This window comes from Chlorocebus sabaeus, chromosome 1 (assembly GCF_047675955.1).
Source record: "Chlorocebus sabaeus isolate Y175 chromosome 1, mChlSab1.0.hap1, whole genome shotgun sequence".
Lineage (NCBI taxonomy): Eukaryota > Metazoa > Chordata > Mammalia > Primates > Cercopithecidae > Chlorocebus > Chlorocebus sabaeus.
Window position 1 is genome coordinate 50,073,985 of NC_132904.1, and position 15,165 is coordinate 50,089,149.

Genomic DNA, 15,165 nt, shown 5'->3' on the forward strand with positions numbered 1-15,165 from the left:
CAACTATGTGGTCATTTTTGGAATAAGTGCGATGTGGTGCTGAGAAGAATGTATATTCTGTCGATTTTGGGTGGAGAGTTCTGTAGATGTCTATTAGGTCCATTCGCTTGGGGCAGAGCTGAGTTCAATTCCTGGATATCCTTGTTAACTTTCTGTCTCGTTGATCTGTCTAATGTTATCAGTGGGGTGTTAAAGTCTCCCATTATTATTGTGTTGGAGTCTAAGTCTCTTTGTAAGTCTCTAAGGACTTGCTTTATGAATCTGGGTGCTCCTGTATTGGGTGCATATATATTTAGGATAGTTAGCTCTTCCTGTTGAATTGATCCCTTTACCATTATGTAATGGCCTTCTTTGTCCCTTTTGGTCTTTGTTGGCTTAAAGTCTGTTTTATCAGAGACTAGGATTGCAACTCCTGCTTTTTATTGTTTTCCATTTGCTTGGTAGATGTTCCTCCATCCCTATATTTTGAGCCTATGTGTGTCTCTGCATGTGAGATGGGTCTCCTGAATAAGTCAAGACACTGATGGGTCTTGACTCTTTATCCAGTTTGCCAGTCTGTGTCTTTTAATTGGATCACTTAGCCCATTTACATTTAAGGTTAATATTGTTATGTGTGAATTTGATCCTGTCATTATGATGTTAGGTGGTTATTTTGCTTGTTAGTTGATGCGGTTTCTTCATAGTGTCGATGGTCTTTACAATTTGGCATGTTTTTGCAGTGGCTGGTACCGGTTGTCCTGTAGGACAGGCCTGGTGGTGACAAAATCTCTCAGCATTTTCTTGTCTGTAAAGGATTTTATTTCTCCTTCACTTAAGAAGTTTAGTTTGGCTGGATATGAAATTCTGGGTTGAAAATTCTTTTATTTAAGAATGTTGAATATTGGCCCCCATTCTCTTCTGTTTTGTAGAGTTTCTGCTGAGAGATCCACTGTTAGTCTGATTGGCTTCTCTTTGTGGGTAACCCGACCTTTCTCTCTGGCTGCCCTTAACATTTTTTCCTTCATTTCAACTTTGGTGAATCTGACAATTATGTGTCTTGGAGTTGCTCTTCTCGAGGAGTATCTTTTTGCTGTTCTCTGTATTTCCTGAATTTGAATGTCAGCCTGCCTTGTTAGGTTGGGGAAGTTCTCCTGTATAATATCCTGAAGAGCGTTTTCCAACTTGGTTCCATTCTCCCCATCACTTTCAGGTACACCAATGAGACGTAGATTTGGTCTTTTCACATAGCCCCATATTTCTTGGAGGCTTTGTTGATTTCTTTTTACTGTTTTTTCTATAAACTTCTCTTCTCGCTTCATTTCATTCATTTGATCTTCAATCATTGATATCCTTTCTTCCAGTTGATCGAATCGGCTACTGAAGCTTGTGCATGCATCACGTAGTTCTCGTGCCATGATTTTCAGCTCTATCAGGTCATTTAGGGACTTCTCTAAACTGGTTATTCTAGTTAGCCATACGTCTAATATTTTTTCAAGGTTTTTAGCTTCTTTGCGATGGGTTTGAACTTCCTCCTTTAGCTCCGAGAAGTCTGATTGTCTGAAGCCTTCTTCTCTCAACTCGTCAGTCATTCTCTGTCCAGCTTTGTTCTGTTGCTGGCGAGGAGCTGTGTTCCTTTGGATGGGGAGAGGTGCTCTGATTTTTAGAATTTTCAGCTTTTCTGCTCTGGTTTCTCCCCATCTTTGTGGTTTTATCTACCTTTGGTCTTTGATGATGGTGACGCACAGATGGGCTTTTAGTGTGGATGTCCTTTCTGTTTGTTAATTTTCCTTCTAACAGTCAGGACCCTCAGCTGCAGGTCTGTTGGATTTTGCCTGAGGTCGACTCCAGACCCTGTTTGCCTGGGTATCACTAGCATAGGCTGCAGAACTGCAAATATTGCAGAAGGGCAAATGTTCCTGCCTGATCGTTCCTCTGGAAGTTTCCTCTCAGAGGGGCACCCAGCTGTATGAGGTGTCCTTCGGCCCCTACTGGGAGGTGCCTCCCAGTTAGGCTACTCAGGAGTCAGGGACCCACTTGAGGAGGCAGTCTGTCCGTTCTCAGATCTCAAACTCCGTGCTGGGAGAACCACTACTCTCTTCAAAGCTGTCAGACAAGAACATTTAAGTCTGCAGAAGTTTTTGCTGCCTTTTGTTCAGCTATGCCCTGCCCCCAGCATTGGAGTCTACAGAGGCAGGCAGGCCTCCTTGAGCTGCGGAGGGCTCCAAAGCGGCTTCCTCGCGCTTTGTTTACCTACTCAAGTCTCAGTAATGCGGGGTGCCCCTCTCCCAGCCTCACTGCTGCCTTGCAGTTCAATCTCAGACTGCTGTTCTAGCAGTGAGCAAGGTTCTGTGGGCGTGAGACTCTCAGAGCCAGGCGCAGGATATAATCTCCCTGTGTGCCATTTGCTAAGACCATTGGAAAAGTGCAGTATTAGAGTGGGAATGACCCAATCTTCCAGGTGCCGTCTGTCACGGCTTCCTTTAGCTAGGAAAGGGAATTTCCCTACCTCTTGCACTTCCCAGGTGAGGTGATGCCTTGCCCTGCTTAGGTTCACAGTCTGTGGGCTGTCCCCACTGTCCTGCACCCACTGTCCAACAAGCCCCAGTGAGATGAACCCGGTACCTCAGTTGGAAATGCAGATCGCCTGTCTTCTGCATCCCTCATGCTGGGAGCTGTAGCCTGGAGCTGTTCCTATTCGGCCATCTTGGAACCTACTCCCCTTCATTCTTAAAGAATATTTTTGCTGGATATAGACTTTACAGCCATTTTCTTCCAGTACTTCAAAAGTGTTCTGCCACTTCCTTCTGGTCTTCATGGTTTTAAGTGAGAAATCTGCTATTACTTGAATTGGTGTTCCCCTATAGGTAATGGGTTGTTTCTCTCTGGATGCTTTTTAAGATATTCTCTTTGTCTTTAGCTTTCAGAAGTTTAATTATGACATGTCTTAGAGTAGATTTTGAGAGGTTGATACTATTTGGGGTTCAGAAAGCTTCTTGAATCTGTAGGATTATGTTTTTGGCTAAATTTGAGAAGTTTTCAGCCATTATTTCTTCAAATACTCTTTCAATCCCACCCTCTTTCTCCTTCTCAAACACCAATAATACGAATGTTGGTTCTTTGTTACTGCCCAACAGGTCCCTAGGACTCTGTTCATTTTGTTTCTGTTTTCTCTATGTTATAAAAATTGGGTAAATTCTATTGATCTATGCTTAAGCTCACAGATTCTATCCTACTATCATCTCCACTTTGTTATTCATCCTATCCAGTAATTTTAAATTTCTATTACTGTATTTTTCAGCTCTATAATTTCCATTTGTTTCTTTTTTACAATTTATATTTCTTTTGCTAATATTTTCTTTCTTTTTCCATTTGTTTCAAGATACTTTGTAATTATTTGTTAGAGCATTTTTGTGACGTTTGCTTTAAAAATCCTTGCCAGATGATTCCAAATCTGATTCATCTTGGTGTTGTCATTCCTTTTTCTTATTCAATTTGTGATTTTCTTGCTTTTGATATGATGGGTGATTTTTTATTTTATTCTCAATATTTTGACTATAACTTAACAAGACTCTGGGTCCTACCAAAATCTTTGATATTAGAAGGCAGTATCCCCATTTAGGTTTGTCATACAGGTCCTGGCGTACTTTTGTGGGCTGTGGTTTGGATGACAATTTTCAAAGCATTCACAATCATTTTGGTGTGTTTGATTTTTTATTTTTTCTGGTGCCCCTTGAGTTCCCACTAGTCCATATTGGTACCTTAGGGTAGAGGGAGAGAGAGCTTCCTCAGGTTGAGTCATCTGGTTCCTTTAGGGGACAGAAAGGAGTCTCCAGGCCACAGGAATAAAGATCACTTTCTGGGCTAGGCATTTGTAAGGATATCCCCTTTGCCAGGCACATTGGCTACCGAGTGTCTGTCAGTGGGGAAGGGGAGTCTCATGCCCAGGAGGGAAGGAGAAAGCTTCTCCCTAGCCACTGATTGCCAGTGGCTCCAAATTAATTCCCCCTTGCTAGAGCCACCAGACTTGCTTAGTGTTGTTGGCAGGGCTCTTGTTTAATCTGGGGGAAAGAATAAGCCTACCTGTGTCACCTTATGTTTTTAGGTTGAGAGTGGGGGCCTAGACCATGTTTTGCTGTTGGGTGTGGGTCATAAGAGACTCTGTCACTGTGTTGTTTTTCCTGTACTAAGGTCCCTAGTCAGTCTGCCTTCCTCTTTCCATTTTTCATAGTTCTCGCTTGATTTCCTCTTACATTATTTCCAGAGTTAATAACTGTACTTAGCAAGGAGAAAAAGAGAGAAATAAATATGGTAACACACACAGAGCATATAAAGTAATGTATAGTACAAATAACTAAAGGCAAAGATAGTACTGTTATTATTAGCAGAAAGTGAAGATATAAAAATATAGACAAAATGGCCAGGCATGGTGGCTCACCCCTGTAATCCCAGCACTTTGGGAGATCGAGGTGGGGAGATCACCTGAGGTCAGGAGTTCGAGACCAGCCTAACCAACATAGAGAAACCCCATCTCTACTAAAAATACAAAATTAGCCAGGCGTGGTGGTGCATGCCTGTAATCGCACCTACTTGGGAGGCTAAGGCAGGAGGATCGCTTGAACCCGGGAGGTGGAGGTTGCGGTGAGCTGAGATCATGCCATTGCACTCCAGCCTGGGCAACAAGAGTGAAACTTTGTCTCAAAAAATGAAATATATATATATAGCGACAAAATGGCATTAGAGTTCAAAAGAGATATAGAAAACTTCCATTTGGATGGTAACAGAAATTTTATGGAAGGGGTAGCATTTTAAGCTGGGCCCTAAAAATTTGTTAGGATTATATTTATATTTGTTTACAATAAAACAAAACAAAAATGTATTGGGGAAGTATACTGCACAAAATGGACACCGCATAAATACAAGTATAAACGTGGTAAAATACAATTTTTAAGCAGTAAAATAATGCTATACAGGGAACATGAAATTGTTAAAGTACAGATTATGTAAGAAAGCAATCAAAAACAGGCTGGAAAGACATGTTGGGACCAAATTTTTGAGAACAATTGATTCCAAGCTAAGTAATATGAGTAATAAAGGGTCGTATATAATAGATTTTGAACAAGTTGCTAAAAATAGAAAATAAAGTAAGTTAAGGGAAAAAGATGTGATAGAACGCAATGCAATTTTAGAGAGGATAGTTGGGGTATGCCTCACTAAGAAGGAAATGCTTATGTAAAGACATGACAAGGTGTAGGAAATAAGCATTCCAGGCAGAAAGACTAGCAAGTGCAAAGACCTGAGTTAGAAGCCTGTCTGACTTGCTTGGGGAATAATAAGGAGGCCAGTGCAGCTGGAACAGAGTAAATGAAGGAGAAAGTAGCAGAAGACAAAGAGAAGTACAAGAGAGTAAGGGAGGGAACCATGTTGTGTAAGTTCTTTTACGTACATGACAAAGACTTTTACTCTGGGTGAAACAGGAGAGAAATGAGCAAGAGAGTGACGGATCAAATTGAATATTCAAATTATTTGCCACAATTTTAAAAGTTGAACTTAAATTCCTATTTTCCATTCACTTTTTTTTGGCAAAATCTTGATTGTTAAACAGAAAGTTGAGAATAGTTTTTGTTTTAAATGGCTATTGAAAAAGAAGAGGAGTGGCAGGGAGAAGAGGAAAAAGGAGAGAAGGAGGAGAAGCAGTGGGGGTGGCAGAAGGTAGCAATGGCTGTACGACCTGCAAATGCTAAAATATTTACTCTCTGGCCTTTTAAAGAAAAAAATGCTCATTTCTGTCTTATACTTCAAGTTCAGATTAGTATTTATTATTATTGAAATTTATATAATATTGGCTCACATTTGTACTGAGTACTAGGCACATATTAATTAGCCCTTTGAGGGAACTGGTATTATTCTCAATTTGTAGGTGAGGAAATAGGTTCAGAGTGTCATAAGAGGCTTGCCTAATTTTCCAGCCAAGAGGGACTGGTTTGTATCAGACCAACTCTTCTGCCTAGAACAACTAGAAAAGCTGAAATAAAATATAAATAGCATACATTTCAAGGCATCAAAACACAACCAAACAGCCAGGGCATAAAAGGCCAAAAACCCAGAATTAAGAGAAAAGATTAAAAGAAACCCAACATTCTGTGCTACTCTTTTCCCTCTAGGAATTTTCTGCTGATTCATAACTGGCACAGAGCAGAGAGGATGAAAAGCACAAAAGAGGCCAGGAAACAGAGTAGAGATCTATAGTCTCAAGGGAGTGGGAGACCGAAATTGCAGTTCAGAGTTATGAAGACAGGGAGGGCCAAACAAGATCTCAAAGTGATGAGAAAAACAAAGTAGTGAGCTTAAATTCAGACCTGCTTTTCCTCTAAAGGCATTTGCCAATTTATAAAAGTGGCTAAGAGAGAGAGATAAACCAAGTAGAAATCGTCAAAAAGATTTCTATTTTGAAATGAAAATAGGGCTTTCAGCAGTCTCACAAATGCCAGAAGGAACAATAAAAAAAGGAATTCCTAGAAAAACACAAGTAACTCAATTGTTAGAAGAAAAGATGGAAAACCTAAATAGTACTAAAACAATTAAAGAAATTGAATCCATAACTTAAAATTTGTCCACAAAAGAATTATTCAAGGTAAGGTAGCTTCACCAGAGCATTCTTCCAAACATTAAAGGAGGAAATAATACCGATTTTTAACCTTACCCAAACTTTTTGAGATAATAGAAAGGGTAAATATCTCACCTTATTTTATTTTGATATCAAGGTTCTTGGTAACCGTGATACCAATATAATGCCAAGAACATATGAAAAGTAAGAATTTATAGGCCAACACTCTCTCATAAACACAAATTCAAAATTTCTAAACAAAACATTAACAAATAGAATCTAGGGATAAAGATTTTTAAAAAATACATCTTGATCAAATTTACTTTATTCTGGGAATACACGGATGGTTTAACAAACACACCAATTAATGCAATTCACCACATTAGTAGAATAATTAGAAAAAAATTCTCAAATCATTTGAGTAGTGCAGAAAAAGCATCTGATAAAATTCTATATCCATTCATGACTTAAAAAGAGAAAAAAAAGTCCTTAGTAAACTAGAATTAGAATAAAACTTCCTTAATCTGCTAAAGGGTATCTATAAAAAAGCATTAGTGGTGATATGTTGAACATTTTCTCCCTGAGTTCATGAAGAAAAATAAGGCTGCCTACTCATACCACTTCCATTCAACACTGAATTGAAGGTCCTAGACAGTACAATAACATGAGAAAACGAAATAAAAGGCATAGGTTTGGAAATAAATAAATAAATCTGTCTTTACTCATAGATAACATTATTGTGTACTTCAAGACTTAATCTTCAAATAAGCTATTAGACTTATTAAGTAAATTTGGCATAATGGGAAAGATCAACAAAGATATACATCAAAAGTTAACACAGTTAACACAGTTATTGCTTGATGTTTTATTTTTTTATTTTTATTTATTTTTATTTATTTTTATTTTTTTTGAGGCGGAGTCTCGCTCTGTCGCCCAGGCTGGAGTACAGTGGCCGGAGCTCAGCTCACTGCAAGCTCCACCTCCCGGGTTTACGCCATTCTCCTGCCTCAGCCTCCCGAGTAGCTGGGACTACAGGCGCTCACCATCGCACCATGCCCGGCTAGTTTTTTGTATTTTTTAGTAGAGATGGGGTTTCACCGGGTTAGCCAGGATGGTCTCGATCTCCTGACCTCGTGATCCACCCGTCTCGGCCTCCCAAAGTGCTGGGATTACAGGCTTGAGCCACCGCGCCCGGTCTGCTTGATGTTTTATGAGTGATTTTTCTTTTTTCTCCTTATATTAAATACTTCTATTTTCATTTTATCTGATATAAACATATATTACTTAGGTATTCAAAAAATTAATCTTAACATATATTATTTCATTTGTATATATATAGTGTTCAAAAATTAGCAAAACTAGTTACTAGAAGTCGGATAGGATTTACCTTTGAGGATATAGGTAATGACTGGAATTGAGCATAAGCAAGGCTTCTGAGATACTGGAAACATTCCATTTCTTCATATCGGTATCAGTTACATGGGATGTTTAACTTCTGAAAATTGAGCTGTACACTTTTCTGCATATATGTTATAATTCAATAAAAAGTTTACCAAAAAATAAAAGTTGGGTATCTTTACTTCCCTAATAAAATATGTTGCCAATTGCTTTGCTTTGTCTCAGATATGGCCTTCCATCTATTTTTTCCCCTTTATAGATCAGTGGTCCACATCAGAAAAGAAAAAAATCTTATTCTTAATATAGAAATATTAGTTGATTCTGAGCCCAGATTATATTAGCAATATTTTCATAACAATTTATATAAATTTGGTTTTTTATCATTTTCTTTTTCCCTTATAATTAAAATGTATTTTTTAAAAATCTACCTCAATGAAGGTTCTAGTTAACTTATTAGTTTAGTTAAAGAAAATCTTATGGCACAGAAATATTGTGAATCTTTAAGTGTCAAAAGTTTCATCACAGGTATTATTTAGTGATATTACTTATACTTACTTGATAATGAGGCTTATACCATTGCTTGAAGTCCCAATCCCAAAGAATCATCTGGAAAAAAAAAATTCACTTGGTTACAAACCAGAAATAAATAAACAAGAATATGTAAAGACAAAATTGAGCATTTTCCATTACAATTATCTAATATAGCTCAAAATGTGGAAGAGATACTGGAATGGTGAGAATAAAAATTATCTCCAGACAGAATATTTAATTAATACAATCTGTAATTGAGAAATCAAAATAAAGAATTATCACAATAAAGTAACTAAAACAAGCCATATTAATCTTCAAATATTACCACAAAAAGGAAAATATAAATCCAAAACCACATTAAGTCACAAAAAATAAAAGAAAAATTACACATCATCAGATATTCTCTGCCTACCCACCATCTCCAAAGGCTCATCATGGGTGATGGGTGATGCCAGCTTCTTACCAATAAGGTACTTCTGTCAAAAACATTTTGAAAAGCTTGTTGTCCTTGGGGTTAGATTAAGTATAAAGGAATGGATTTATCAAAAGCAGCACATACTCCTTTTGATATGCAGATAATTAGTGATTGTTTTCCTGTCTGTCTCCTTGATAGACTAGCCTATCAACGGTAACTTTAGTCCCAGACTAGTTTTTTTTCCTGCCCTTCTTCCTAACAAGCTTTTTGGCTGCTTCCCAACCCAATATAGTAGTCACTACATATGCCCAAGGAGATAAAATTAACTTTAATTTAGGAAGTTATAACTGCTACCTATCATCAATCCTAAATTTCTTTGACATTTACTGAGTTAAATAGGTCTTCTCCTTTTGATTAAATAATACATTATAACAGCTATTTTGTACGTAGCTTTGAACCTTTATTGAATATGAGCCTAATCTGTAATATAATCATATAATTTCTATATATTGAACTATCTGTGTTGTTTCTTGTCCTTCAGGCTTAAGTTTTCTGGTTGCAAAAGATCTTATTTGGGGCTTTGCAGGCCACATAAGGTCTCTATGGCATATTCTTTGCTTTTTGTTTTTGTTTTATAACCCTTTAAAATGCAAAAAAAATTATTAGCTCAAAGGTCATACAAAAACAGGCTGCTGGCAGGATTTGGTCAGTGGACTACAGTTTGTTGACTCATATTTTACATAATACACCCATGCTTAATCACTCAAAAAATTGTCAATTATCATTATCACCATCTCCTCATCAATATACTTGCAGAACATAATTTCTTTCTTACCACTGAAGAAAAATCTATTTCTTCCCAAAGAAAATTCAGACACAGTACAATCACTTAGAAGACTCATGAACCAGTGCCCACAAAATGGCTCTGATACAACTACATGCAAAGTATACCACATATATAACAGACTCATTAAATTTAAGCAATATTTTATATGGTCCTAAATGTGGTCTTGATATAATTATTTCAGATTGTGATTTAATCAGCATATAATCTAGATTCAAGGGACACTAATTATTGCAAATAAAGATGTTAATAGCTTCCTAAAATGCTTCTTAAGATTAACATAACCTAAAATGCCTAAGTTTCTTTTATACATGATATTGTTATGATCCATTTTCCTCCATGCTATTCTTATAAACATGGCTTTTTAGACCCAACAGCAATACTTTACTTCTGCCCTTATTTTAGCCTGTCAGTTTCTTTGGAGATTGACAATGTCAACTACCCTATTCTTCATTCCTCCCATTATCATGACATCTATAAATCTGATGTTTTCTTAAGTTCACGAATAGATGTATAGAAGAAACAGGAGTGAAAACAGAGCCATACCATGTATTACTAAAAATCACCTATGAGACAGGCATCAATGAACTAATTTGCATTGTCGGTCTACAACCTTACCTAACTGTACTATCATCTGATCCATATTTCTATACTTCTCCCACAATAACACCATCAAACAGAGAAAAATACTTGTATACCTTATTTCCCTGATTCATTACCCTAAGTAGAAGTTGATTTGTTGCTCACTCAAGTATACTTTCATTAGGATGGTTTCTTAACATTGAGTAGTCTGCTTTCCCCACTTCATTGACCTACATGATTAAATAAACATTACCTTTTTAAATATTTGTACTCTAATGCCAAGAGCCATGTTTGTATTCATGTGATATATTCTCAACAGGGGTGCTATCACTCCCAAGCAGGTGGTAACTGGTTCTTAGGGAAAAAAAAAAAAATCTTGAAAATTAAAATGGTTCATAGACCTCCAAAGGTTACAGTATACAAACAGATGTACTGTACATCTTTGGTATGAAAATGACATGAAGTGGGAGATTAGGGAAACATATATAACATATTTATATATGTATATATAATATTTTACATATGTATAGATATTTTGTATAAGTATATATTATATATATATATATATATATATATATATATATATATATATATATTCCTGGATTTGGGGTTGTAATGAAAATACAGTGGACAAACACTGATATAAAGTAGTCCTGCTGCTTACTTATAAGAGCAATCTCAGCTTATATTTTGTGAAAGTTCTCTAACGCATTGAGACAATTGTAAGGCTGCCTATGCAGAAGGAAGGCTGCTAACATGAGAAGGAATGTATGCCCTATTTTAACTGGACTCCTAAAGGTCTCTAAAAATCTTACTATGTACAATGCTTTTTTTTCTCTGCTTGCTTTCTTTAGATCTCTCTACCGTAGCATTTTGTATTACAATATTTCAGTATTATAGTATTACAATAACAGACCATCTTCCACAATATTGCATATTACAATATTGTAGTATTACAATATTACAGACCATCTCCCTCAATAAATTCACTCCTCCTGGCCCTTTATCCCATTATCATAGTTTTCTCTCACTTGTGCTTGCTAGGTTGGCTTTGAATCAATTCTTAAGCAAAGCCTAATCTTATTTGCAGTCACTTTCTCTAGGATGAAAATTACATTACCCTAAAGCAGCAGGTCTTACTGTGAAATCCCCTTCATAATTAGGAATTGAAAGCAGATACACAGAAAGCCACAAAGAGCTGGCAGACTGCCTTCTGTGTAATTTGAGCAACTAGAATATTAGCGATTTTGAGAAAACAATTTTCTCCATAATAGAAGATGAACGAGCCAGGAATTCCACAGCTAGGTACACATCTTAGAGCAGTATTCAAAATGCAGTCCATAACAAGATAAATACAGAAATTCAGAGTAAAGGTTTATATATTTTTATAGCAATTTGACATTGGTGAGACATTTTTAGTATATTTTACAAAAGCATCAATCCACAACAGATCAGGGAAAAACTCAAAAACTTGGTCCTTTGCTACAGTTTGACAGAAGGAGACAAGAAGAATGCACATAGTTGTGCAGCTTAGGGTAGCAAAAAACTAGATACAACCCGAATGTTCATCAACAATAAAAGAGAAAAATTTTGGTATATTCATACAATGGAGTACAGCAGTGAAAATGAATGAAGTACATACAGCTACATAGTATATGGATGGATCTCAGAAACAATGTTGAACAAGAAAAGCAAATCACAGACAGATACATACAGTATAACTTCACTCATTTATAATGAAATACACACTGAGATATGCTTATTAGAAATACATATGGTAAACTGTAAAGAAATTCAGGATGGTGATTATCTCTAAAAGAAAAGAAGTGAACCACATCCAGGAGTGACACACAGGGAACTTCAATGTTAATGGCAATGTTCAAAAATAACAGTAACGGTGGGTCGATGGTGTCTGTTTCTTTAGTCTCTATACTTTACACGTATTTCATAAATATTTGTTCAGCTTTAGTTAAAAGTTAAGATGAATTTAGGAAGGTAAGGAAGTAGAGAAAGTGACTAGAGAAAACTCTTTTGAAAAATTGTGCTGTAAAGGCAAGAATGAAATGAAGCAATCGTTAGAAAAAAATGTGGGAATAATACTTTTTTTTTAACATGGTAGGTTCTAAAGCATGCTTGTACTTGATAGGAATGATCCTGGACAGTGGGAGAACTAATGACAGAATAAAGTGAGAAATATGCAAAGAGCAAATACTTAATGAAAATACTGTTGAGTGTCTCTGTAATATTAGATTACATATATGTATACATGAAATATATATATATATTTTAAAAACATAAAATTTTAAACTAGGAAACAGTAATAGAGTATTAGCCATTATTTATCAAATTATGATCTGTCAATCACTAGTTGTTCCTCCTTGTCCCAGAATATTTAGAGGGAAAAAGGAAACAATTTAGTTTGCATATATTTCATAATTGTGAACTATAAGGTTAATTTTTATTTCCACAGAAATCTCATTATCTTAACAAATTATATTCTTAAAAGCTGAAAAGGTTCTCTAAGACGTGCATTATTCTAAAAGAGAACAAATCATCTTTCCTAAAGTATTTTCACACCATTTGAATATTATTTATATCTTTTAAATTTGCATTATTTTCATTGTGTTGCATTATACTCCCCAATCAATAAAATAAATAAATGGCTCAAAATTGGTTTCTAAAGCCTAAGATATTGATAAAAACAAGGTAACATAAATAGCTTAGAATAAATGTTAAGCCTAAATCAAGAATAGGACTCTAATGCAAACAATATAAATCTGTGCGTGTGATAATACCACACAACGGGATAAAACCAAAAATTTTACTAGCACATACAACAGCAACTATCTAAAAGCTGGATTTCTTTTTGACTGGTAATTCATTTACCCCATATTCTTCTGGATGTTGTCTATTTTGAAACTTTATCAAATAATGACATGAAGTTATGGAACGTTCTCAAACAAAACATAAAAACCTCTTTGGTAAATGAACAGAATCTTTCTAAAACAAGCACAAAATGCTTTCACATATGAAACTGAACATTTTTGTTCCTAAAAGAGAAGAGACAAAAACTACACAGGCACGATTCAGATTCTGTGCTCCTCCTAGCAAAAGCATATACAAAAGATAGACTATTGCTGAGAGATTTATAAAACTCTCAGCCACACAAATGATGAACATTATGCTGAAAGAAAAACCAGATATTTTACTTTACTGCTTGATAAGTGCACTGAAGTGCAGAGTCCAAATCAGCTCTTGGTATATGTGTAATACACATGAGAAAGAATAGCAGACAAGTTTTTGTTTTTACCTCTGAAAAATCCATACTATAAAAGATAATTTTTTCTACTTTAATATTTATTTTGTAAACTATGATATAAACTGGGAAAAATGTGTTGAAATCAGTCCTGAGAGAAAAAATTAGTTGTCTGCACATCAAGAAAAAGCTTTGCTAAGCAAGGAGTACTACACTAACTTCAAATTTATATACCCTGTTTTTTTTGTTGTTGTTTTCACAGAAAAGGGCTGGTGGTTAAAATACATTATGCTGAGTTCAATGTTAAAGAAATAGCACAAATGTAAATGCACTCAACTTTTTGGATACAGAGTATACATCTTTTCAGTGTGCTGTGCAAAAACTGAGAAAATAAAATATTTAAAAGCAAATATAAAATATAAAGAGCAAACAGTGCTATTTTCAATAAAATGCAAAAGCCTCTATTTCTTAAACTTTCAAGTATGATAATGTCCATCAACTTAGCAAGTGACTCAGCCTTGAAAGAGTCTTCAGTGAGCAATCTCTTAATTCCGGAGTCCCTGTTTAATCTGAGTATTCAGACCAACAGCCAAAAAACCCCTGCTGACGTTCCTCATAAATTATAATTTTGGTTGGATTTTTACAATTTAAGAGAAATAGAGATGAGAAAAGAATATGACGATATACAATGAACCTACAACAAGCAGCCTATTTACTCAACATTGAGCTAAACAGAGATAACTTTAATATTGCAAATATACACTGATATAAAATATTTTAATTTTTTAGTTTTCAAAAATTGTGATTCTTTTTTATACATTTACCTTAAGTTGGTGGGTAGCTACCATACATACTGAATGCATAGTTGGCAGTACATGTACATTAAAAGTTTTAAGAAATATTGGTTCAAGCACTCATTCCTCATACATAATAAAATGTAGCTATTTTAAAATTTTACTTCCAAGTAGACAGTAAATGCTCTGATACACATTGTTTCCAAGTCAGCAAAGTTTTAGGCATCTAAACCCCAATACCAAAGTAGATCTTGTAAGTAACTTAAATATAAGAATTAAAAAATAAAACTAAATTTTTAATTTCAGTTTAAAACAAAAAGTTATAGTGCTATGATATGTTTTAAAAATGTAGTTCTGTCGAACTATAAGACATCATTTAATGAAAGCACAAAATTTTAACTTGCTGTTTTTAGGAGCTTCCATTATTATATTTATCTCTTTCCTTCTGTGCTAATATATAATACAATACCAGAAATTATTATTTCTTTTCATACTATGGTTATTTGTTCAAAACTAATTAAGGAACAGTAATTTCTCTAAGTAATATATACTATTAAAAATTATTTAAGTTGATTTAAGTGTACCCAAGACTATGCCTTTATTTAAATTCATTTTTTCTTTATGGTTAAGAAGTCGAATCCTGATAAAAGTTTCTGTTTGAATATGTTTTTAAGTCTAACATGCTCTATGGAGCTCTACAAAACCACCAAAACCACAGTGAAACATCAGCAGTACAACCAGGAGATGTTATCAGGTTCAATT

The 15,165-nt window shown here is 35.3% G+C and overlaps 1 protein-coding gene across 4 annotated transcripts in view; it reads right to left on the bottom strand.

Annotated features, from left to right (window-relative positions):
- PDE3B (phosphodiesterase 3B) overlaps positions 1 to 15,165 on the bottom strand; it is a 258,881-nt gene that overhangs the window by 117,719 nt on the left and 125,997 nt on the right. For all 4 annotated transcript variants that reach the window (XM_073018078.1, XM_073018074.1, XM_073018068.1 and 1 more), the window contains exon 2: positions 8,537 to 8,587. In XM_073018078.1, coding sequence (XP_072874179.1) covers positions 8,537 to 8,587 — 51 coding nt within the window. The remainder of the gene's footprint in view (positions 1 to 8,536; positions 8,588 to 15,165) is intronic.